This window comes from Toxotes jaculatrix, chromosome 2 (genome assembly GCF_017976425.1).
Source record: "Toxotes jaculatrix isolate fToxJac2 chromosome 2, fToxJac2.pri, whole genome shotgun sequence".
NCBI classification, from domain to species: Eukaryota; Metazoa; Chordata; class Actinopteri; family Toxotidae; genus Toxotes; species Toxotes jaculatrix.
This window is the reverse complement of record NC_054395.1, coordinates 14507026-14532633: the sequence shown is the minus strand read 5'-3', so window position 1 is coordinate 14532633 and position 25608 is coordinate 14507026. Positions and strand designations below refer to the sequence as shown.

The 25608-nt window shown below is 41.9% G+C and overlaps 1 protein-coding gene across 1 annotated transcript; it reads right to left on the bottom strand.

Annotated features, from left to right (window-relative positions):
* Positions 1–968: 968 nt before the first annotated feature.
* Positions 969–25240, bottom strand: si:dkey-178k16.1 (band 4.1-like protein 1). The gene is made up of 22 exons (XM_041052386.1): positions 25169–25240; positions 24688–24837; positions 17682–17786; positions 16887–16929; positions 16697–16772; positions 14253–14471; positions 14042–14129; positions 13807–13959; positions 12565–12662; positions 11648–11823; positions 10998–11254; positions 10374–10412; positions 8398–8427; positions 7573–7728; positions 6171–7304; positions 4913–4963; positions 3993–4397; positions 2677–2898; positions 2429–2542; positions 2109–2198; positions 1578–1658; positions 969–1103 (listed from the first exon to the last, which is right to left on the bottom strand). Exons 1-22 carry the CDS (start codon positions 25238–25240, stop codon positions 969–971), a joined length of 3894 nt encoding a protein of 1297 aa, XP_040908320.1.
* Between the last annotated feature and the right edge of the window lie 368 nt (positions 25241–25608).

Sequence of the window (25608 nt, the reverse complement as noted above, 5' to 3'; positions counted from 1 at the left end):
CAGAGGGCCCTGTGGGCACAGCATGATCCTTCCTAATCAGTGTATCCTCATCAGTGAGTGTGATGTGGGTGGGGCAGCACCCTTTGATTCGACTGGCTCTGCAGGAGTGAAAAATAAACATTGGATTTCTTCTGCTCTCGCTAAACCCTGCTTCAATGAATGTTTTAACAGTACTGGAGCTACATGTAATGGATTTTTCGACTTACTAGCAAAGTGTAAGCACAATGAATAGGTTTTTTCTTTTTTTTTCAGCACACAGCAGGAGTTTGATGATTTCTTGTTACTGAGTACAACAGGACGGACATGTAAAAGACATGAGTGCGGGACCATTTAGTTTCACATATTTCTTATTTTCCAAAAGATTCTTTCTGCATGGGATGTGTCGCAACATGACAAGTCACCTTGGATTAGTCCACAGTGTGAACGAGTGCACAGATTATCTAAACAAACCCCTTCTACATTAATTCCCTTTGACCTTTGAGGAGTACTGAAGCAAGTGGTTTGAATATAGAGGCCCTGAGAGCTTTGCAGGGAATTTAGTTGGATTATCTCTTTAATTGTTCCAGATGTTTTGGAATTCTGGTGGCGTACGGTCGACCGATCAAAGACCATTAGTGATGTTTACTGTTTACTGCAGCATCACCGGCAAAACCACTCCATCAAACGTGAATGATTTCAACAGTGAAATGCGTCAATTAAAAATAAAACAGAAGAATCTGAAAAGAGTCCCAGTTCAGCTTTGTGTATGTACAAGAAGATCCGTTTGAGCACCACTGGCAGTAGTCTTATCAGTAGGGATGGTGGGTGGCAATTTCAGGTCGGGCAATGACACTTCTGGTCCAAAGGGGGGCACTCTCATCTCAGCAAATCAGGACTGCAGGTTAAAAAAAAAAAAAAAAAAAAAAAAAAGAAGAAGAAGAGATAGTCAACTTGAAGGCTAAATCTTGACCAGATATTATCGTTTGGAGTCAAGATGACACCTGTACCTCTGATGCACCGTGTCGGTCCTCAGTGGACGATTCTGTTTCCCTGACAACAACTGCCTTGGTCACCTGCATGTCTGGATGCTGCTGCTTGGCTTCCTGTATTGCAATAGCCAGAGCCTGCAAGCAAAGAGTGAAGAGTGTGTTTAAACGTTTGAGCACTTCATACAACTTTTCTAAAGATTTCTGTTAGTTTTTTTTTTTTATTTCTGTGTTTTTGAGTCCCAGTTCAAATTTGAGACTTTTTTATGCTAGTAAAGCATTAAAGGATCAATAAACATTTGAAAATTTAAATACTTTTCCAAGAAAAAAATATATAATATATACAAGATATACTGAGTGCAAGAATCCAAGGCTTAAACCCTGATTCTTGTTATATCAGTGTCTAAATTTAAAGATGTTAAAGGTTCAGATAAAACAGATTCTAAATCCTTCCATAACCAAAATAATACACCATCATTTGTAGAAACATATTTCTTATCTACAAAGATTCAGCCACTAAAAAAGCAAAACCAATAACCGCTGACTTCCTGTACACAGGGTTCTTTTGATTTCACTGTTTCATCCACATTTTATTTGTCCACTTCAGCTCACTTGTTCTTGGTCTACATCATCGTCTCCTGTGATTATGATCCTCTTCTCGATCCTGGTCTCTGAATATCCTCCTTTCACCGTCTGCAACACAGAAGAGTTTTTCTTTTCTTTTCTCTGAATGAGGATAAAAGATACTGAAGCAAAGTAAATAGATTCACTAACATGACAGAAATCTAAGTATTTTTGCCTTGACTGTGTTTTTTAGCAATAAAAAGGACCATGTGCTTGTGAAAATATCATTTGTATGGAAAACTCTTTGGAGCCATAAGCACAGGTCTGAACCAATTCTGGGTCAACAGCTGTTCCTGAAATGTTCAGTAAGGACAGAATCAGCAGAATTTGAGCTTTTAAACAGTATATAATTGGTCAAGTTGTTGGAAGACTGAATCCAGCACAGACCAAAACACAAGTCCCACAGGTGAGAATTCAGACAGAGGAGATGAGCTGCACCTCATCATGCTGCAAAAAATCACTTTATCATCGTTATACATCAAATTCTATGGTTTGTAAGTTTTATTTAAACTCCTCTACCTTGGTGACATGAGTGGTTGCCGAGGTAACATTTTCAGTGACCAGGATGGGCGACCCCGACGCCTCTCGTCCAAGGCTACCCATGTGCACCTGAGAAAGAAACAGCCAGCAGCATCAGGCAAATACTGTAAACACAAACACACACGTGTGTATACAGTGCTTAACATATATATATATATATGTGTGTGTGTGTGTGTGTGTGTGTGCACTCATCTTTACAGATAAGACAAACTGATTCTTTTTGTGATATTTTAAAAGATCCAGTCAGTCACATATTCATTTGGTCTTTGTAAGTAGGCTTAAACTCTGGAGAGCAGGACTGAGTCTGCTGCAGGTTGAGTTAAAATTGGAGAGGTCCTTCTCTTTGTACTCACAGGGGATACACTCTGCCTCGTAGAGTATGAAACCTCACTTAGGCCAGAGATACCGTGATCCTGAAACAGACAAATTCATTATGTGACTCATTTTAATTCAGAACAACTGACACGCAGCTTCATCGCAGCGTAGTGACTGTTTTCAGTTCCAGTGTCCTACAAATGTTCTCCTTCTAATTAAATATGCAATTAACCTGATCTGTGAACTCCACGATGGTTGTGGTGACCTCTGACCCGTTGGGCTGAGTCTCCGTCCTGACGTCTGTCTTCCTTACCGCCGGCGTGGGCATGACATCGCTGGCCTCCCTGCTCAGAGGTGTGACGGCAGGAGCGCGACTGGCCTCTCTGTGCGACTGCTCTCTGTCCACTGACGATGACACTGGCACTGACCTCTTTGGTTTTTTGGGAACTACAGGCTTGAGAGAAGAAACAAAAAAAGTTTTAGTTTGAACACATGCCCTGCCTTTTAGTTCAGAAAAGGTTCAAAAAGGTAAAGCTGGAAAAACCTAAGGATACAGATTGGCATTATGTTTCAGGCTCTGTGCTTAAGAGAGATGCTTTTATCTCAGATGTAAGACAAAGAGGAAATAAAAACAGGAAAGAGGAAAGGTGGAAAGTTCTTTCTTCTGTATCCTTCAGTTTTGCTTAATAAAGAGCATTAAAATCTAAACATGTTCCCCATCTGCATGTTTGATTAAAGCCACTGACTGTGTCTTTTGTCTTTTGTTCATTTCAGTGTAGCAGAAGCATCAATATTCTGTATATACAGTGACAATTCAGATGTGAATACACCGCATTCTTTTAAATTATTTATTTATTTTTATTTGAACCAGAGTGGAAATATTGTCACTGCTCTGTTTTTGTATGTTTCATTCATGTTCACATTGACCAACAACAGCACGTGAAAACTAGAGCTTGTAAATAAAACTCGTCAACAGCTCGCTTTGGGGGCCTGTCGTCACGCTTTGCAGGAATCTTGGGTAGCAACTAAGAGGGTGTGATGGTGGCGTTAAAAGGTGGGGGGTGTTGGGGGGAAGATGGGAATTTAGTCCCACTTTGTTTTTGTTTTTGCTTTTATTTTTCATGTGCTTACTGTTAAAGAAAATTCATGATTTCCAGCCATTCTGTGGTACATTCATATTCACCTACACTGAGGTTTGATTGAAAGAGAACCAAGATTTATATTTTCAGTTGCCTATAAATAGCACAGTTCTTCTCACCTGCCTGAACAACTCAAACAAAAGGAGCAGAAGCCTCTAAGTCAGGGGTGTCCAAACTGTTCCACAAAGGGCCGGTGTGGCTGCAGGTTTTTGTTCCAACCAATGAAGAGCACACAGTTTGACCAATCAGCTGTCTGAAGACTGAAATCAGTTGATTAAATGAGTCAAGTCTGGTGTGCTGCTGCTTGGTGTAGAACAAAAACCTGCAGCCACACGGCCCTTTGTGGAACAGTTTGGACACCTCTGCTCTAAGTGCTGCAAACACACTTGAGATGAAAACATTGTTCTACCTGGACATCATGCCGTTTGACCTCTGGTCGGACTTCTTCAGCTTGGACTTGCTTGGCCGGAGGGCTGCTGCTGGCTCCCCTGGACAGAGGAGGAGCCGATACTAACGGAGGAGGTGGTTCCGAGGGGCCCTGCTGCTGAAGTAAGTCGATGCCTAAGCACAGACCCCCGTCAGGCGACAGATCCCTTTCTCCCAGCTCTGACATGCCCCTGGAGAACTCTTCCATGCCCGTGTGCAGGTCTGTGAGGACGGTGAAGTCCACTTCGGCCTCCAAGCTGGACGTGGAGCTGACTGTGATGCTGGAACATTTGCGTTCGATGCCCAGGTGGGTTTCCCTCAGGTACAGGATCTCGTGGTCCTGGTCATCCTCTGATACAGAGCCCAGGCGTCTTTCCCATGGTTCCCTCTGCAGAAAGGACAGCTAATGCATTAATAAAATGCAATTTAACACCCAATCAGAATTTCATACAGGGACATTTGCTTATGAGTATGAGCATGAGCTTATGAGTATAATAACAGAACATAAGCAAACAGCATTTTTATGTTTCTTTACTAATCAAAATTTAAAAATCTAGGCCTGTTTTCCAATAATTACTGATATAAACAAAATATTTAACTGCATCAGAAATCATCATAAATCAGATATAGTCCTTGTCTATTGCACTTTAAACTCCTGTATTGTGAGTTTTGGTAGTGGGGCTTCCCCTTTAGCGCTAAATTTACAGACTATGTTTTTAGGGAAACCAGACTAGAGAGATCATTTACACATTTTTGCATATAAAAACAAACATACAAATGAAAACATCTTGAAGAAGAACGTGTTAAACAACTAAGTGCAGTTTGTTTACTCATTTCCAAAAATAGTGGCTAAAAAGCCCAAAAAAACAAACAGAAGTCTGGTGGAGCTGAGGGATGACTCACTGAGGCTTCGCTGAGAGGCTCCTCATGAATAGCAGGTGTGGGCGGTGTCTCCTATGGAAGAGAAACAAACAACAAGAAAAGGTTAATGTAAAACTAATAAAGCATGTATCGATTCAAAGAAATGACAGGCACAAACCATCAGACCCATCTATACTATTGCTAATGTGCGTAATTGCATCATAAAAAAAAAGAGCAGAAGCAGAGGTAAGAGGTTTTCCTTATCACTGCACTGACATGTTGTTTTGTTTCCAGCAGCGACCACACGGCTGATTAAAGCTTTAATTGTTATATTTATAGAAACCATATTTGCCATGTTCTCTTCTCCCAGTTTAGTTTCAACTAATGGCTTTAATTGCATTATTTATTATTATTTAGAAAATATAAACACTTAATTCCTCCATCAACTGTAGGGGTTATATTAAACTTGCACCATAAACACACATAGGAGAATTCCCATAGACTATAAGGCTCCTAAGGCTACTGTTAGAAGCATGCACATAGGGTATATTTTACCGGTTGACATCATTAAAAATGACTGCAAGTGCAATGGTAATGCCATGCACTGAAAGGTTAGATTTTTCAAAATCCCTTTCAGGAAAAAGGTATTCATATTCGTAAATGTGGCATATGAATGCCTAAGCCCTGAAGAGGTTTGGCAGCTCTGCAGCCTGTGATTACATCTAATCGCCTTTTTCATTTTTATGCTATTGCTACAGAGGTGCCAAGGCAGAACATTTGGTTCAAATGCCCTTCTCAGACATATATAAAAAAAAGGATTTAAATTAAAAAGAAAAAATGGTGGAAAGGTCTTGTGCTCCTTGCAACAGCAGCCACCTTCATTCTGTGAGGATGTTGGAAGGAGAGACCAGGTGTTAACGTGACAAGTTAAGGTGGGATATAAGGGACACCTGAAGCTTAAGCAATGGGAACTTTGCTTAAAGGCCCGCAGGGTTCTGAAATGGCCAAGCAAGATGTCAAGCTTTGCGGAAGGGAACAAGGGAAAGCAAAGAGCTCCCTGGGCCATGGACGTGAACTGAGTCGGTCAATGATGCGATGCGGAGGAACGTGGACTTTTGCGTTCTCATACACAGCCACATGAGTTCTGACGTATATGTGTGATTTTTTTTTTTTTTTTTTTGGTTTTGTTTTTAGATGGTAAAAACAAGATTTGCACGACATCGCCTGAAGCTCATGCAATGTTTTACTTTCCGATGATTGACAAACAGGGGGAGGCAGATCGTTTTTGGGTTTTTTTTACCGCTTGCTTCCTCTTGGCTGTTTCTTGGCTGGATGTCCTGTAGTGGATGTGGCTGCTGTCCATGTTGCTCTGTCTGTCTCGGGACCACTGTGTTTTCAGAGGGAGAGTTCGAGGGGGAGCTGTTGGAAATTTGGAGCTAGAAAATAGATTTTCTTTAAACTCAGAGTTGTTTTGAAAATGATCTTCCTGTTGCATGCCCCCTCCCCTTGTCCACTGACTTTGCCCTGTTGTGTCCCTGTGGTCTCTGAGCTCCTGTTGTCCAAACAACTCGCTCTTTATCTGCTGATGTAGTTGAGTTTGCTGCTGATATGACATTGCGGCTTCGCTGTGGTATCTGGTGGCTGTTGTGTTTTCCTTGACAACATCTGTTGCAGATTTCAGTGCCGTATTGTCATCTGGTCGCCTTCTTGCCTCGCAGGATCCATCTTTTGATTTTGTCATCTGTACATCTCCAGCCGCAAAGACACCTCTATCAGACTGGCTTTGAGCTTGAGGGTTTACAACACCTTTGTTCTCTTTATTCAAAGACTTCTTTGATCGCTGTGGCTTGAGAGGAACTATTTTGGTGACTTCTGAGTGTGAGTTCCCAGTTTTCTTGCAATCTTTCGCTCCCATGGGGCTCGGGTCTTTTATTTTCCAGGTCTCAGAAGGCCTCGTGTCACTCTCAATTCTGGCCCCCTTGCCCTCTGGATAAGAATCCACTGCAACCGGAGTTTCAAAGTTCTTTGGTCTCTCTCGATGAATGTTGTGCTCATACTGCCAATACCTCACATCTGTGTTGTTCATTGCACTCCTCTGTTTGTCCGGTGGAGATTCATATCCATTTTCTTGAATGGTATTCCTTGCTAATACAGAGTCATAATGCCTGCCAGTTGCTAAGGTGTTGTCCATGGGGTTTACATCTGTCAGTCCTGTTGCTGTAAAGTTTGTTTCCTGTTTGGGAGATATTCCGGGTCCAGTTCTCAAAGAGTCCCAGGGTGTTTGACCATTGTTCATATTTGCTTCAGTCCAAGATGTCACCGCAAACGTGTTTCTACCCATAGAAGAGGTCTTACTCTTTTCCACTTTAGAGTAAGTATCCAGCGCTCCTTCATAAGAATCCTGCTTGTCAATCAATTTGCCATCACCGGTCGCCTATGTTGACATAGAGTAGACAGTTGCATTAGCCTAGCTAGATACACTGCTCTTCCATTTGTGAAATGACAGCTACCCCACATTAATACTGTAAATCAGGGCTTTATCCCAACTTTCTGTGTTTTGGCTCAGTGGGATCAAAATCTTTGACAGAGAATGTTAAAAGTAGACATGAAGGGGAAAAGAGTGACAAATACAACATTTAAAAAAAATACTGACTAACTGATGGAAGTTCAGTAAGTTTGTGGGAACAGGATTTTGTGCTTACTGATTTCCGCTCAGGGGTTCCACCAGGAGGAGTAGCCGAGGAGAGGCGTTTCTCCCTCTGGGCCATCTTGCTGTTTGGTTGCTTCAAAGCCATCTTCAGCTCATTGATGCTGGCCTGGTGCTTTTGTAGAACATCTTCTGGTTTGTCCAAGAACTGCTGTTCATAACGTGAGGGAAAAATCAGACACACAAATTAACATCAGTTAAAATCCTAGTTCTAAATCTATCAGATGGTTACAGTCTTTTCTACAATGGAAAAAAAATTATTAAGTTTTCTAAATCTGCTCTGATGTGGGTGTGGTCCATGATTGTCTGTTTTCTGCTTTATAAGTGTGCTGTAGGATTATTTATGTTGCAAATTAATAATGCTGCACCATCATGCAGTTGAACAAAAGAAGTCTTAATGACAACCAGAAACAGATATAGACCTCGTTATAGTTCACTCAGATCATAAGTGTTATCAACATTTTTCTGCTAGTTTGCAGCATTTTAATCAAGAAGAGATCCAGGAAAGTTAAATTAAAGACAAACTATTAAACCCCCCAAAAATCTTTGATTATCATAAGTAACCATTTGCACTTTGTTTTTAACTGGTAACAGTGCTCAGAAAATATGAAACTGACATGCACAAATATGACACTATAGAAATACAAAGAAAGTGGTGCTGTAGGAAAAAAATAGCTGAATGTTTTAACATGAATTCCACTGCTGTTGCTCTATACTGTGCTTTTACAGTAATTGACAGGCACAGATATGAATAAGAAAGCACAGCACACCTGGTAGGGGTCACACACAGCACATGCCAAAAAGAGAAGGCAAGCAGTACCTCCTGTTTGGGCCGAGGGGTGGCCAGATTCTTGTCCGACAGATGAGGGAGCCCGAGGTGGGGCAAGTGAGATGAAGTGAAGGGTTTTGAGCAAAGCAGGAGGTCGAAGGATTTAGGAATTTGGGTGGGGGTGGGGTGGAGAACAGACGCGTGCAGAGACAAAGAGGTAAAGTGTTGCAGGTGAGTCTAAAAGGCAGGCGGCCAGATGGACAGATAAACACAAACAGTTCACGCCACTGGGGCTTTGGACTAAGGTTCTTAAGCCATTTAATGTTCTGCCAAGAAGGCAGGGGCAGTCCATTTCAGTGTCAGCCAGCTGATAATTAATGCAGTCATGTATTGACTGAACTTAAAGCAACACTGTGCAACTATTTTGCCTTAAAACAACAGCTTCCAAGTCATTTTGATGGTACACTGACTTGTATTAGGGAGAATGGCTTTTCTTGCTCTTTGTAACTTGAGTGGGTATAATCTCTAGCTTGTTGGCACTATGTCTCACACTGCCAACTATGGATCCTCAGCTAGCTGTAAAAGGAAGCTAACTTGGTATTCTAAGTACAGACATCATGGTAGAGGTGGAGAGACTTAACTCCTAGCATCTACATTTTTTGCACACAATATAATTTTGGATTCAGATGATTTCATTTCAGTCAGATTAGCCAGAGCTGCCAAATCCCACGCGCTGAGCATGAGACTCATGTAACTGACACAGATCTCATGCCACACGTCTTTTCTCAAACTAGCTTTTCGTCTTGGCTTCCTCCAATGTAAAAATTTGTGATTTTTGATCGAAGGAACATACAACAGCAAATCATTGCAATGCACATTTGGGTGGAGCAGCCAATCACAATGATTTTGTGGTTGAGCAGCTAACCAGCTGAGCATGAGAGGAGCAAGGTTGGAGAGAGCCAGACCCATTATGTAGAATGATTGTATCGTGTATGTGGCAGTGATGCGCCTAATTTTATGAATTTGTCAGATGTTACTCAGAGCAAGGTTAGCAAGGTTTACTGAATCATTGCAGCGCTTGTTTGGTGTCCTGTAGTTACCACTTCTGTTTAGCGTCCTGTAATTATGACTTGTGGCTGCAGAGGTCACCGTTGCTGCTGTTTAGCAAAAGCTACATAGTGTTGCTTTAAGTGCTTGGAGAGGGGGGATTATTCCCGTACTTCTTCATCCAAAGACTTGGTGACAAGACATTCCAAAACCACAAATGAACAGATCCTTTAGTGACTAATGCAATGCCAACATTTCCTACAGTGCTTAATAATACTACCACACACACCTGCACAGGAATAATATGGACAAGATACACAGGAAAAATCTTTACCATATCAGTAAAGAATAAAATGAATTTGTGTATCTTCACAGCAAATATAACAAAACAATGACTAATAATTATTAATTAACTCAGTTAATTATCAAGTAATGAGATTTTTCTGCATCTTAGAATGCAGGAGCACTAGGAGAATTTTTAACAACACTGATTCACTGAATCATTCACGGTGCTTAAGGGCCATCTGTTTATGATTAACGATCAATCCCTCTAATTTCACACAGGGACACTGTTCAAGAAGAAAGCATTCAGGAAAAAAAAAAAGGAACTTTCTCCACTGGAGCTGAACTGTTTAAGTAACTGTGGATAAGATCTAAATGTCTACAAAGAAAATCTAATATGAATTCCCACAGAAACTATTTCCCAGTGGGCAGTGGGCAGGAAAAGGAAAAGCCTGAATAAATGCATATTAAATATTTTGTGTCTATTCATCTGAGGATCAATTCATGCTTTCCACGGACTATACTCAGTGGAATCCTGGAGATTATGGCTTGAAAAGACATAACATCCACTCCAGAGACAAACAATCAAAAAAAAAAAAAAAAAGGACAAGTCATGCTTAACAAACACAGAGTACGGGTGCATGACCTACAATCACTGAAACCACACAGACAGACACTAAGGTCCAAGGCCAAAATACCTCTGCCTTTGAGTCTAAAGGCGAGCCTGCCTCTTCACTCTGCAGGAGATGACGAGGTGGAGGACAGAGATGTCAGAGAGAGAAGGCAGAGGTTAGCAAAGAGAGTTAACGTTACAGCAGCGGGAAGAAGCGAGAAGAACTGTTAGAGGCAGGATGATAGGGTTAAAAAAAATAACACCTGCAGCAAAGAGGTCAAATTAGACTTTGGGAGGTGATTTAAGAAATAGTGAGTAGAGGACTCATACTGAGATGACTTATAGGACTTGGAGAGATTAGGCCAAGGAGAGAAAAAAAACGGAGATGTTGATTACTGTCTTAAATGAAAAGGAATGTGAGAGATAAGGATGAGGAGTTTTCGTCAAAAGTTCATGGGGGATACTTCTGACTCGGGGCCCAGCAAGTGCTATGTACTTTTTCAAATGAGCCAAAAGAACTGCTTTTACATGTTCCTCTGTACTGTCCTCAGAAAACTGTGACTTAGTTTTCACACTTGTAATATTTTATGTGGTGATTTCATTTACACTCCTGACTGACAGGGCTCAGTGAAAGCTCCCCTCTTCTAAATAGTGACATGTAATTGATTGTGAGTACTAAAATGCACAAGTTTCAGCTCTTCTCTTGTACCTTGAGCTCTAAAGTCTTGGTGGGTGTTGAGATGTTGGCGCCCCTTGTCAGCTTCTGATCTTGGCTTTCATGCTGCTCCAGCTCTTGATCTGTGTACTGGTCCTGGTCTTGGTCCTGATATTGATATTGATATTGATACTGATCGTGGTCCAGGTCCAGGCTGCCTTCTTGGTCCAGGTCTTCTCTGGACATGAACTGTGTGCGTTCGCTGGAGCTTCGCTGGGACAGCTGGTCCATGCTGTCGCCGAGAGCTGAGGCTGGTAAAGTGATAAGGGGAGGGTAACTATCAATCATATGGACTTTTACACAACATAATCTACTGTAAAACAGAGCCACATATCTCAATAAGCTTTGCATGGTAAAATCATCTAATCAGGTCTTATTGGGTGACAGCAAGTTAAAAACTGCCCTAATTTCTGTTCTCAGAGATTTCATTGGCATTCTTCACTTTGAGGGCCATAACACAAAATTCAAAAAAGCCCAGTTGCTGAAATATTTACACTGTGTGAGAGGGGAGGTTAAACCTATATTGCTACCAATCCATCAACCCATTTTCTAAACCTGAGGGGCTGGAGCCTGGTTATTGCTTCCCACAGCATAATCCAGGAAACATGAGTGAACTTCAGGGTAGACATATCCAGGGTACTCACCTCCATCAATGCTTCGAGGCAGCATGTACCTCTTGCTAACGGACCGATCGAACTGTGGGGCAGGCCTGTCAATCAGAGCACTGGCCTGTCTGGTCTGAGCTTGGGTTCGCCCACTGTAACGGAACTTGGAGCCAATCACTAGGAATCCCTTGGGAGGTGGCTCTGGAGAAACCAACCTGCAGGAAGGTTCAGTTTGTGTTACTGAAAACGGGGTAAACAGCTAGCCAGGCTCTGTCCACAGGTGACAAACAACCCCCCCCCCCCCCCCCCCCCCCCCCCACCCAGCACCATGTTCTCATCACTGTGGGGTTCCCTGGTAGCCAGTGGAGACCACAGGAAGATGATGTGCCTAGCCAAGAAATAGTGTGGCTACATAAAACAACAACATGTCATTTTGACACTTAATTTTTTGTACAGACAGATGAGATGTATGGTTGCAGGCAGATGTTGTTGATTTAAACCCAAGGAAACAATCATTTATTACTGGAAGCTTCATACTAGATGGGTGTTGAATTGCATGTTTGCCTGTAGACAAATTTCACATTTGTGCATGTTCATGTAGCCAACTGTGTACTGACTAAAGGCTTCTCTAATGAACTCAAATTAATTAATTATTTAGAAATGTACCAACTGATTACTGTTGCTGTTTTCCTTACAATTACTAGCAAATTACCTTCAGTGACCTTGTTGTAAATTTACGGTTACATTTCAGTTCATTTCAAGTAAATTAAACAGAACTATGGGACCCATAAAAAAAGTGTTACCATGAAAAGTTAAGGGATCAACACATTTGTTAAATGAGTTTCACTTGATGGATAGCTCTACTGCACCAACAGTTCATGCAGGGTTATACATCTACAATGCAGAAAGGGTGTGTCTGTCTGTCTGTCTGTGTATTTGTGAGTATCAGGTCCTACCTGAAGAAGGTGTGGTGCTCAATGCAGACCTTCCACAATCGCTTTGAGGCCCGATGGTTGGGCAGCTTGAAGCCTATGGTGCTCTCAAACTGTTCATACTGAGCGGTGAAGGAAAGGAGTGGAGGTGGTGGAGGAGGAGGAAGTTAGGTGAAGTAGAAAAGGAGAGTGAAGGGAGTGAGTGTGGGGAAACATGGAGGAGTGGTGGAAGGGTGAATTGTGTTTACTCTGCAACAATGGAAAGATCAATGTTGTTTTTCTGTTTACTTGTAGAAATATATTCTCGCGTCTGCCATGTCAGGTGGATTTTCCACCTCTAACCAACCTACAAATTAGCCATTCATGCACTCACTCCATCAGATGTTCAGTGGTGTGAACAGAAGAAAACACTTTCAAATCAATAGGTTATTAGCAATATAACAGGTCTTTAAACATGAGGAGTTGTCCGTTCACAAGAGAAAGCCAACTTTTGTTCCACACAAAAAAAATTCTGTGGGGACAGTTTAGAATAAAAGGGCTTTAAAACAAAATGACGTCCCTCCAGGCAAATTTGAAGTGACAGCTGACTTAAGAGGATAGATCTGCAGAACAAAGTCTATACGCAGAATGGTCGTGGTATTCACTATGAAGATGTCAGTGCCAGTTTAACAGTGGATATAAAACACATTCCACATACCCTGAAGGCCAAAGAATGGAGAAAAAAAAAACAGCAAATCATAATAATTTTTGAGAGTTGAAAACCAGAGCGAGCATAACGTGGCTCTAACACTTGCAAGTAAAATCCTTGATGAAAGTGCAAATCCTCATGACTGGTTAATCAGGCTTAAAAGTCACCATAGAGGCTGAGAGAAGAAGGAGAAGAATAAAAACATGACCTATCAGCCTAATATTTAAGAACAGTAACTCTGAGGGCTATAAATAATGTCTGAAAAAATACTCCTCCTCAGTTGTCACATGGGGTGCAGCAGATAAATCTTTGAAATAACTCTTTTATCAAACCATGAAATGAACTATTTATGCTGCTTGGGACAAGTCAAGAGAGACAATGATGTAATTTTAACAACTGTGAAACCATGAAATAGAAATGTGGAGCTGGCTGTTTACCAAATGATCCTACCCTCTACTTGCCTCGGCTTTGCCAGAGTGACTGTCATGAGCTGTTCTGGTGGGGTTGTGCATGCAATGATTGCGCAGTGAACTACTAAGTCATGCAAGATGAAAAAGACAAGATAGTTATAGATTTACCTCTCCGGGGCGGATCTTGATGTAGAAGTTGCTTCTTTTGTAGGAGATCTTGAGGATTTTTGGCCAGGCGAACCGGTTGATCCTGAGGCGGTCTCGGTAGATGAGCAGACCGTTGGCGCTCACTCCAAGCATAATGTCAATTCCTTCGGAATCCTGGTGAACACAGGCATAGAGCATCAGAAACCTCATATAAAAGTGTGTCAGCAGATAAAGTAGATAAGTATTATCTCCATACCTTAGCATGATGTAGGTCTACTCCATACATCGACAGCTTCTTGGCATTTTCTAGAAAGTTCACCTCTGCCTCTGCTGGACTCATTCCCCTACGACACAAATGCCACGATTCATCACTTATTTCATATTCATCCCACAAATCAAAAAGAAAAGCTCTCATTAATTATCCTCATGGCATTCAATTTAATTAACAAAGCCATATTTTCTCTGACCTGTAGTTGCGGTGAAGCTCCATCACTCTCTCCTCTAGTTCTCGTGTCTGGTTGGGGGCGAAACGGAAATCGCTCACATAGTCGGGGCCATGTTCCTCAGGCTCATAGTCACCCAGTTCAGCCTGGACAGTGTAGGAGCCCAGAAGAGCGTGGGTAACAAACGAGCAGGGTAAACGACCAGACAGGATGTCGTCTCTCAGCTGCAGGCACAGGTAGTACCTGAAGAAACACACAAATGCTGCTAACACTTGTCATCAAGAGTTATGTGTCTCTATTATAAGGAAACAGCTGTAATGTTTCAATTGATCTCAATCTCAATCCTTATTTGATGAAGTCATTCGCTATGCTAGCAGCATTGATCTGTCCATGTGTCTGTGAGCCGGTCCACCAATCAGCCTCAACTGTGGGTAGTGCTAATCAGCAAAAGTTAGCATACTGACATGTTAAACCATGATGGAGAACATGGTAAACACTTAACCAACTAAACATCAGCACTTTGGCATTGTCACTGTGAGTGTGTTAGCAGGCTGACACTAGCGTTTAGCTCAGCACATGGCTGTGTCTATGTGCAGGCTCACAAAGCTGCAAGCATGACCAGTCATAGGCTCTTAGTCATGTTTATTTCTGTGTAAAAATTGTTAAGATGTATTTCTTCATACTTGGCCCTGGTCTGTTTATTTTCTCCCCAGCACAAAAAAAAAGTCACAGTACAGCTGGGTATAGTCATTATCCTCAAGTTTTTATGTATTGATTGAGTCAGTTTCCTGTCTGTTAGTCAACTAAACAATGAATGTAGGACACAGCTTTTGACCAGAGCCTAAAAATATAACATGTCCTTTTATATCTGTGTGAAGTACACAAAGTACATACAGTGGATATAAAAAGTCTACACACCCCTGTTAAAATGGTTTTTCTGATGTAAAAAAAAAGATAAATGATGTAAAAAAAACCCAAGATAAATCATTTTACAATGTTTTCCACCTTTAATGTGACCTATAACCTGTACTGTATATCTCAACTGAAAAACAAACTGAAATTTTTTTTTTTTTTTTTAATAAAATAAATAAAAAACTAAAATAATGTGCTTGCTTAAGTGTGCACACCCTCTTTTAACTGGGCATGTGGCTGTGTTCAGAATTAACCAATCACATTCAAACTCATGTTAAACAGGAGTCAGTACACACCTGCCATCAATTAAAGTGCCTCTGATTAGCCCCAAATAAAGTTCAGCTGTTCTAGTAGGCTTCTCCTGACATTTATTTAGTCGCATCTTACAGCAAAAGCCATGGTCCGCAGAGAGTTTCCAAAGCATCAGAGGGATGTCATTATTAAAAAGCTATCAGTCAGGAGAAGGGTACAAAAGAATTTCCAAGGCATTAGATATATCATGGAACTCAAGTGGAGAAAATATGGGGCAACAGTGACATTACCAAGAACTGAACATCCCTCCAAAGTTTATGAAAAGATGAGAAGATAACTGGTCAGGGAGGCTGTCAAGAGGCCTACAGCAACATTAAAGGAGCTGCAGGAATTTTTTGACAAGTACTGTGTTGTACATGTGACAACAATCTCCCATATTCTTCATATGTCTGGGTTATGGGGTGGGTTGCAAGATGAAAGCCTTTTCTTACGTAGAAAAACATCCAAGCCAGGCTAAATTCTGCAAAAACACATTTGAAGTCTCCTGAAAGCATGTGGTAAAATGTGTTTTGGTCTGATGAAACCAAGGTTGAACTTTTTGGCCATAATTCCAAAAGGTATGTTTGGCACAAAAACAACTCTGCACATCACCAAGAAAGCACCATACCCACAGTGAAGCATGGTGATGGCAACATCATGCTTAGGGGCTGTTTTTCTTCAGCTGGAACAGGGGCTTTAGTCAAGGTGGAGGGAATTATGAACAGTGCTAAATACCAGTCAGTGTTGGCACAAAACCTTCAGGCTTCTGCTAGAAAGCTGAAGATGAAGAGGAACTTCATCTTTTCAGCATGACAACAACCCAAAGCATACATGCAGATCAACAAAAGAATGGCTTCACCAGAAGAAGATTAAAGTTTTGGAATGGCCCAGCCAGAGCCCAGACCTGAATCCGATTGAGAATCTGTGGGGTAATCTGACAAGGGCTGTGCGTTTTTGTAGAGAAGAGTGGGCAAATATTGTCAAGATGTGCCATGCTGATAGACTCCTACCCAAAAAGACTGAGTGCTGTAATTAAATCAAAAGGTGCTTCAACAAAGTATTACATTTATGCAACCACATTATTTTAGATTTTTGTCCCCCCCCCCCCCCCCCACTGGTCTTGGTTTTTATGTTCTTTCTATAAATTCTGCCAAAATGAAAATATATCCCCTGGACAAATATGTATATTAGTTTAAGACAACCACAACAAATTAAGATTCTTTAAATGTGAGTTAGGAAATCCATGTTGTTGTATTCATGCCTACCTGGTGATGTCTTCGATGAGCACAGATGGGTCTGGAGGGTAGAACTTGACAGAAAATCCAAAAATCCAGGAACCAACTGTGGACAAACCACCAGCAAGGTTGTTTTATGAAGGACTGCCTGTTCATTAAAATACTGTGTGTGTGTGAGAGAGTGTGTGTATGTGTGTGGGTGTGTGTCTGCTGCACTTGCCCCGAATTTGCTTCTTAATCTCTTTGGAGGGATCCAACCAATTCTGATAAAGAAAGAAAGAGACAATCCCTTTTGAGAAATTCAACCTCAGCAAAATCATCCATATTCACATTTTAAGAGCCCTTTTAAGCACTCTACCTCGCTGGCTGCTCTTCCCCTTTTTGAAACCTATTCCCAAATTGAGAGCCAAATATATTCATGCCACAAGAATATGGATGAAAGCTTCTATAAACACTGAAAGCATCAATATTGGGGCTATAAATGCCAGTTGAATCCAACTCCCTCCGTTTAATGTCACTAGAGCTTTCATGGTGCACCGTAGACCCCGTGCACCATTTTTAAAAGGCCATACTGTCTAATCACATTTTAAAAGGTCAAAGGCTATGTATGCCACTCTCAAGCTGTAAGTGGTTAAGCACAGTTTAAAGGGCAGCCAGAGGCTCACTGCGTCACAACACCTGGAAAAACAAGTTGGTTAAATGGGCTGGTTGGCTGCTGGTTGACATTTGCTCTGAAATCAGTGGCATACTCCAACCAAAACAGTAAATAATCTATGTGTGTATTCATTGTCAACACATATATGGCCTTTAGCTTGTTTTATGGGTAATAACTTCTAGACTTCATTCCTGCTGATTCAGGCTAGTTTTTAACTGGGGGCAAAATTGGTGTCTTATGTTGGATTTAATTGCAGCAGCATTTTGGCAGCTACAGATAAGTCTGTTACAGATCTAAGAATGAATAAAAGTAAATGTAATGTCCCAAAGTAATGTGTGTGATAGTGCTTTTGTGTTTGACCTTGGTGTTGTCTGTGTCCTGGAAAGTCAGGCCAAAGTAGTCCCTCTCCAGCAGGTTCAGATGGCCACACACCATGTCCAGCAGGGTCTGGCCCTTGGCAAATTTCTGTTACACACACACACACACACACACACACACACACACACACACACACACACACACACACACACACACACACACACGCATGCATGCAAACATACAGCATAAGAAAACACAGCAAGTGGGGCAGGTGACACGGTGAAGGTTCAGGTTGTAAAACACAATGTAAAGGAAGAGAACAAATGCAAGTACAGTAATGCACTTTAATAAAGATGTGTGAGACTGTGCTGGTAGCATCTGCTGGTAAAATGCTTAAGACCCATACCATAAAACAACAATGTCGCTGGTTTGATTCCTGCCAGGAACCTTTGTTGAATGTCATCCCCTCCTTTCTTACCATATTTCCATTTTACCTGTTTCCTCTGGGATCTCAGTGATTCTTAAAAGAACCACTGTATTATTATAATATAATTCAGTGGTTGGTTCTCTTGTAAAATAATAACTGGATATTATTTCACTAGACAATAACGTCTTTTTCATATTAAGATTTTACAGCACAAAGGACTCAAAAATATCAGTGACAAAAATCCACCCCAACTGTGGTCTGAGAGATGCTTCCAGCCTGTCCTCTGTCCTCCCCCCTGCTGAGTAGGAGGAGCTACGCTCTGTATGCCTATATAAGGGGAAGAATTGCATTTCGCATCACTGGCGTTTCAGCAGACCACACCTATTTTCTATCCAGCCCTTCAGGGCTGAATACACGGCCTCTGTGGGTTGCACAGACAGCCTTGGCAAAATGCTGTTTCCACACACATGCACAGACACACAGGCACGCACACGCCAGCTTCATCTCCAAGGGAAACCTTGCTCCTATGGCGACAAAGCAACCAAGCAACTGTTACCATGGAAACAGAAGTAATAGGTCCCTTCTGTGTGTGCGCGTGGCATCTCACTTTCTCTATCTCTGGTTACTACAAGGCCCTCACACAGCTTTGTTCAGCCCTTGAAAGAAAAGCTGGCGGTACAGTCAGCCTACCTTTTAAACATTTAAGAGAGGCTAATTAATTAACCATTGTGAAGTCATGTCTCTCAATCAAATAAATATCAGTTCATATCCTGGTGCACTGAGGCTGCCGTGGGCAAAGTAGTGAGAGAGTATTGCTGATTAACAGGCTGCAGTCAGAGAATCTTTTGGGGGGAGTGACGCAAATATTCGATTTTCCAACAAAATGAAATTGCAACACACATCTCTGGTGGTCCCCCAAGCATGCCAACCAATTCAGAAGCTGCTGATGAGATTTTGTTGTCGCTCCAATTGGCTCCAATCACATTTCTGTAACTAGTTCTGTGGGCTGATTGTGTTAGCAGCCATTTGGTGTAATCCTAGAAATCCATTTTGTTGGTAGCCTCACCCATCCAAACAAGATGAAGTGTCTCTCCCCATGTGTGTGAAAGGGTTAATGGCTGGTTGAGGAGTGAAAGTGAACCTACTGAACTTAGTCACTTGAACTAACGGAAGTGGTAAGATAGCACTGTGGAATTATATAGTTACACAAAAACTGTAAAGATGTTTTAAAATTAGCCTGAGTTGGTGAAACTTCTATTATGTAATATAATAGCACGACTTTGTTCATAGCCACACTCCTCAGTCTTTACAGTTATGTTTTTAGCCTGTTTATACAAAACCTTGCTATAGCCTTGTGACGTTAAGAATAAATAAATTGTACCATTTCATTTACCTGAAAAAATTAATATCATAATTGTGTTCTCTTTCAACAAATTTGGACAAACAGTCCCTCCAGAGGACCGTTTTAGAAGTTAAAGGAGTACTAAGGAAGCAATTTAGTGTTGTAGTTCCATAAAGTCTGTTGTATTTCCATTAAGATTTTTATGGAAGACTTTTAGTCCCTATTACTGGTAAAACTCAAAAAATTTTGAAACCTACATCTACCGAAATGCTTAATACAGGTTTCAGTGATAAATGCCCCTGACATCAGCAGGGTTAATTTGTAGAAAGATTTTAGAGAGCTCCGTGCCACAGAAAACTTAATGCTGTTTTCACAGGCTGAGTGGTAGTACTCAGGGTGAGTAATGTAAATGATGCTTTCTATCTAAAATAGGCGGAATGCCCCTTTAACAAAACAGCAGCCTAAAGTGAAAAGTTGATGCTGGATCAAGACATATTTTTCTTGATTTCACAGTCATGGCACTTTTGTAAGCAGAGCTCAGCTGAAGTAAACATATAAAAGTGTTGTACTTCACACAAGCAGCATCACATTCAGAGCTTCCATGTGGTTGAAAGACATATGAATGTAATAATAATTTAAATAGTAATACTTTAATGTAGATAGACCAAATGTCCTCTGGTTCTAGAGTCATTTTATTAATAGCTTTAGTTGACCAAGTGTGACTCATCACCAAAGGGGAACTAAATGGCTGTATTAACATAGTGTATTAATATAATGGCTTTATCCAAATCACTTAACAATTTGCCTCTCATTCACCCATTTACACACTTACACACCGGGCTCACCACCCGTGGGAGGTGCCACAGGACTTCGGTGCGTTGTGGACTGGGCTGCAGTCGCCACCGCGGCCTGGGCCTGGACCCAGATAAGCGGCAGATGATGACATGACATGACTTACACACCGTGCTGGTTCGACAGGTTGAGCGGGTCGCTCTGCCTCCTGAGCCACAGCTGCCCCTAAAGATTCCAAAATATCTCAGATTTGATTTAGTAGTGGTAAAATGATTTGGTATTTGCAGAGAAGAACCACAGATTTCCACTGACAAGTATTCGCTCTGAGGTTCTCTTGAGCAAAATGCTGAACCTTCAGAGGCTCTGGTCTGCAGCTGACTGTGGACTCCAACCTGCTCCAAGAGGGCAGGAAGCAGAGAGGGGCTGCATTTTAAAATGGTGTGGTTATAAGGGAGGGAATGATACAGAATATAGATAACCTGATTTCATCACCCTTTAAGCTTCTTCAAAGGAGGCTGAGCTTGGTCACAGTCATGAATTTTTCATTTGGTTTTACCTTCTTAACCACATGATCACATGAACCTCACATTTATGGAGCTGATCATTTCCTTTGAGGAGGCACTTCATAGTTAAGAATGTGGAGCACTGTAGACTGTAGGTTTAATCCTGTGTATACATAGATGTCTCTGTTGTCCCACTTTTTACTGTGTGCTTACTGCTTCTGCTGCCTCCCGCTACCACAGAGAAACAAGTTACAGAGATGATTTGGTTTGGGTCAGAGATATTGAAGTTTTGCATAAAAGATTCAAGCTACTAATGTTAAAAAGAAACACATTTCAAAAGTGCCAGAACAGGATGGATTGAGGATAAATGCATGAAAGCTTTTTCTTTTCTATTATTTCTGTGACTTGTTTCTGAACAAGGCAACTCTTCAATAGCATGGCTGGCCAGCATCATCACTGTATTTAGGAAAGCAGAACCCCAAACAGCTCTGTCTGTCTAATAAAGTCAAAACCTGTACAGTCCTGCGGCTAACCTGCAAAAATGCATAAACCGTGAAAATTAACATTGGCAGAGGCCTGCAGAGAAAATCTCTGTAATCCAAAGTTAAAGTAGTTGAAATACAGGTATAATGTTCTCCTCTGGATCTTTGCTTAAAAAAAGCCAGATGTTTCATTCAAAATGGTTTTTAAATAAGTAATAACCAGAGTTTTGTGTGTGAGCTTGAAGGCAGTAAAGTACGATCAGCAGGTGGTGGAATACGTGGTTTAATAGTGTGGCTTTAGGTAAAGGACTGGACAAACTAAATGCACTAAGCTCAATCAATATCTATAATGTAGTGAGCCAAACATCAATATGAGGCTCCGGCTGCTTCCCTGTGTTTTTATCATCAGGGCCTAGTTGTTCGGTGGACATCATGACTGTAATTAAAGTAATGATTTCAATGCATTCATCACAGTGTCCGCACTTGCCTTTTTCATTTGCAGACACATTGATATACACTCTCGTACGGTACACAAACAAACACTCCCGGTATCCACCTCCTCTCCGTCTTACTCGCCACCTCCCTCCCCCCTGCTCTTTTCATCTTGTCCTCCTCCTCTTCCCTTCTCTCATTCTATTTTCTCTCCGGTCAAACATAAGAGCACTCATCTGTCAACTGCATGGATTTCCTGTCAAAGCCCAATACCTCGAGTGTCGCTGCCCAGCTGACATGAAGAAATGTGTATGTGCGCGTGTATGCATGCACATAACCAAGACAGAAGGACAGATCGGGGGTTGAGTTGAAGGAGAATGTGTGTGTGAAATGCCTCAGTTAAGACTCCTGACATATTTCTCCACTCGTTGGCTCTTGTAAGTAAAATATGTGAGGTCACGTGAGAGGCAGTAAGCCATAAAACGAATATAGTTGACATGAATGAGGTGGAGCAGCCAACAAGATCATTCCCATCACACTCCATCATCAGCAGCGGCCAATGGGGTTCCAGCGCTGGCTTTAATGTGCTTCATGGCAGCTCTGTATATCGTGCACAGGATCTCCCTCTGGTGTGGAACACCCCTTGCTCTTCCTCAGAAGTCATTTCGTGTCCAGGAGCAAATTAATTTGCTGCAGTACTCAATCAGGATGAGCGTGCAGGCTACTGTGAAATTCAGATAAACCAAGAGCGGTGGGAATTCACCGAGTTACACCCGTCTGTTTACAAACAAAAAAGGCTACAGAGTCACGATTCATAGAAGATGGGGATTGCTCATCTGAGATTTCCATCCCCCACAATGCAGAGCTTGTCTCACCTCTCTCTACCGATCACTCCCCCTCTCTGCGAGGACAGCAAACGAGCTGCATTTCCTGACTCAGTAGCATGTATTACCAAGGGAGAATAAATCCCACTGAGCTGTACTGTGGTGGACTGTGCTGAGTCAAGGGCTACATTCAAATGGGCGAGATGTACGCCAGCTTCTTAAAATGCTGTATTTTCTGTCACCTGCACAGCTAGATATGAATTTTAAGTATGTGGGCATTTTATTGTGGAGAAACAGCCACACAAAACAATCTTTTCAAGTCATTTTTTTTTCTAATTATGTTTCTGCATGTTTGCAGAATTGAAACAATTACCCAAGGATAAGTCTTTGGAAAAGAAGCTGTGTGCTTAGCTGTGAAGCTGGAAGCAGCTTTAAGCAGAAGGAAAGGTCTGACTGGGCGGCACGGTGGTGCAGCGGTTAGCACTGTCCCTTACCAGCAAGAATGTTCTAAGTTCAAACCCTGGTCTGGGTTCTTCTGTGCGGAGTTTGCATGTTCTCCCTGTGCCTGTGTGGTACTCCGGTTTCTTCCCACAATCCCAAAAACATGCATATTAGGTTAACTGGCTACTCTACATTGCTCCTAGGTTTGAGTGTGTGCATGTGTAGTTGTCTGTCTTTATGTGTTGGCCCTGCGATTGACTGGTGACCAGTCCAGGGTGTATCCCGCCTCCCACCTGTAGTCAGCTGGGATAGGCTCCAGCTACATATCTAAACCATGTTATTTGGATGTAAAGCTTGAAGCACTCAAGTTTACATCCAAAAATCAAGACTGTCTGTGTGAAATGTGTTTTCACCTACTGGAAATACTCTGCTTGGTTTAGGCAAGAGGTGAAAAGAAAAGTTCAGGGTTGCTTTACTTGTGTGCAAGCAGCTTAAGTCTGCACTTTGTTTTAATCGATACACCAACCTTTCCACCTAAGCTAAGCATAAATATTCTTTTCGAAATCCCAACATCTCCTCTCAGGCTTTCGAATGAGTGCGAAAACTGTACTTGTGCATAATAAAATTACTTCAACAGCCTTTTCTTCCTAAGCATTAGGAGGTATAAGCATTAAGTCAACAAACAAATTACACTGTGATTTATCATCTCACATTGAAGTTGTCTTACTAATCACCTCAGTCAACATGTGTGTCATCTTTTTCTTTTTGCTAATCAAGGTGTTGGATTCTCTGTGCAAGATCTGCAGTGAGTTTGAGAACTGAGACAGCACACTGTTATATAAGTAGTGTAGCTCCTTTGGGATAGCTCAATGTGTAGGTTGTGTGCGTAGTGAGGGGGTGAGAAAGAGAGAGAAAGTGTGTGAGTCAAGCGTCTGGAGCAGAGAGAAGTTTGCAGTATAGCTGTGAAGGCAGCATTGCAATGTATGTGCAGTTTAGGCTATTTGTCAGTAAATAAATGCTACAACTTCTCAACACCCAAGCCAAGTTCCAACACCTCCTGCCACCTCCTGATTGGGGTGCATTGTCACTGGAACGTGTCGTTGTATGTTAATGTGATTTTTTTTAAGTCACCACACGCCACCGCTACGTGCCTTTGATTACTTAAACCTGTTGAGGTGGGATTTATTTATGTAGCTGAAGAATGTGAAGATGCCATGTTAAGTGTAAGCGGACGTTCTGTGTTTCCATACTGAGAAGGCCTGTGCATGCATTTAGTGCAGTGTTTCTCAAACTGAGGGATTGACCCCCTGGGGGAGCACAGAGCCACTGCAGGGGGGGTGTGGATGACTGTGGACAACCAAAAGAAAAATCTGAAATAAAACTTGACTGAATAGTTTGCTGATGTTATTGTGCTGCGTAGGGGGAGGGCTGCTTTTTTCAGCTTTTGAAGGGGGGCATGTCAGAAAGAAATTTGAGCACCGCTGATTTAGTGAATGTTAGCATGTGAACAGATCAAGGATTCTTTTTCTCAATTGGTTGTATTGGTGGCAGAGAGCCAATCACACTTAATTTCTTTGTTTTCCTGAATGGTCTTGTCTCATAATACTACTTTGTACCTCAAGAGGCAAAAGTGAGTCACTGAAGCGTCCAGTCTGCCCTAAGTCCAACATGAGAGAATAACGTTCAAGTAACTGTGAGTAGGGACCAAGAGCGCATTTCCTTGTTGCTTATGATAGGGGTGGTTTCTTACTATAGACTGCTAGGCTTTTTCCCCCATGCTTGCTGACAAAAAATGAGCAGTGTACCTCAACTGCAGCCTCATAGTCTGAGCCATCAAGTAGAGTGACTTTGACAGGGACAGTCTTGGGCCGCTTGGTGCTTTTCTGGGGGGATTTGGAGGCTTTGCTGGGGGTCTTCTCTGAACTATCATCCAATTCCCCGTGGTCCTCAGGAACCTGGAAGAGAGAAAATCCTTCATCTAAGTAAGTGAGCTTCAAATCACTTTACTTTGTCCTTTATTTAAAGATTTGAATTCTGGGTCTCGAGGCATTATGTACTTGTCTTGCAAAGTGATTTAAATCCAAAATCTTTGATCATGCAAAGCAATCATCAAATGCACGATGTAGTGTGAGCTGCTGCTCTAAGATGTTAAGATGTTAAGTTGCTGGCAGAGGCAGAGGCGGCTAGTTGCCTTGCATATCAAACAGAAAGCCGGAAGACCCCTGAGTGATTGAGAGGCCTGAGTAAAATGATCTACAGCTGCTGTGAGTTCCACAGTGCTCCCACCTGATTGGTCCTCCGGGCGTCACCCTCCAATGCGCTCTTCATTTCCCCAGCAAAAGCCTTCTCTGTTGTCATAGAAATGGATTGCAGTCCTGCAACCACACATAAACATATTCAGTCAACACCAAATCTTTTCCACCAGTGTGAATTGTTTACTGCTGCTGAAAGTCTGGTCCGCCCATGTACTCCTAATGGATTCGACTGATCACTTAAACTGACATTATGGTGTAATGACTGCCAAAGAATTGCTGAAGAACAGCCGAGAGCTACTGTGGCATTTTTAATTATCCCCTACCACTGTGCAGACTGAGTGTCTTTTTCACATGTATGACCATTGTGCATAGGAGGATGGTGAAAGGTAGAAAGAGAGTGGCTCAGTCGGCGCTGGCTCACAGCCTCCCACAGGAGCACTCTGCATGAAGAGTGTTGGCTTCAGGACGCTC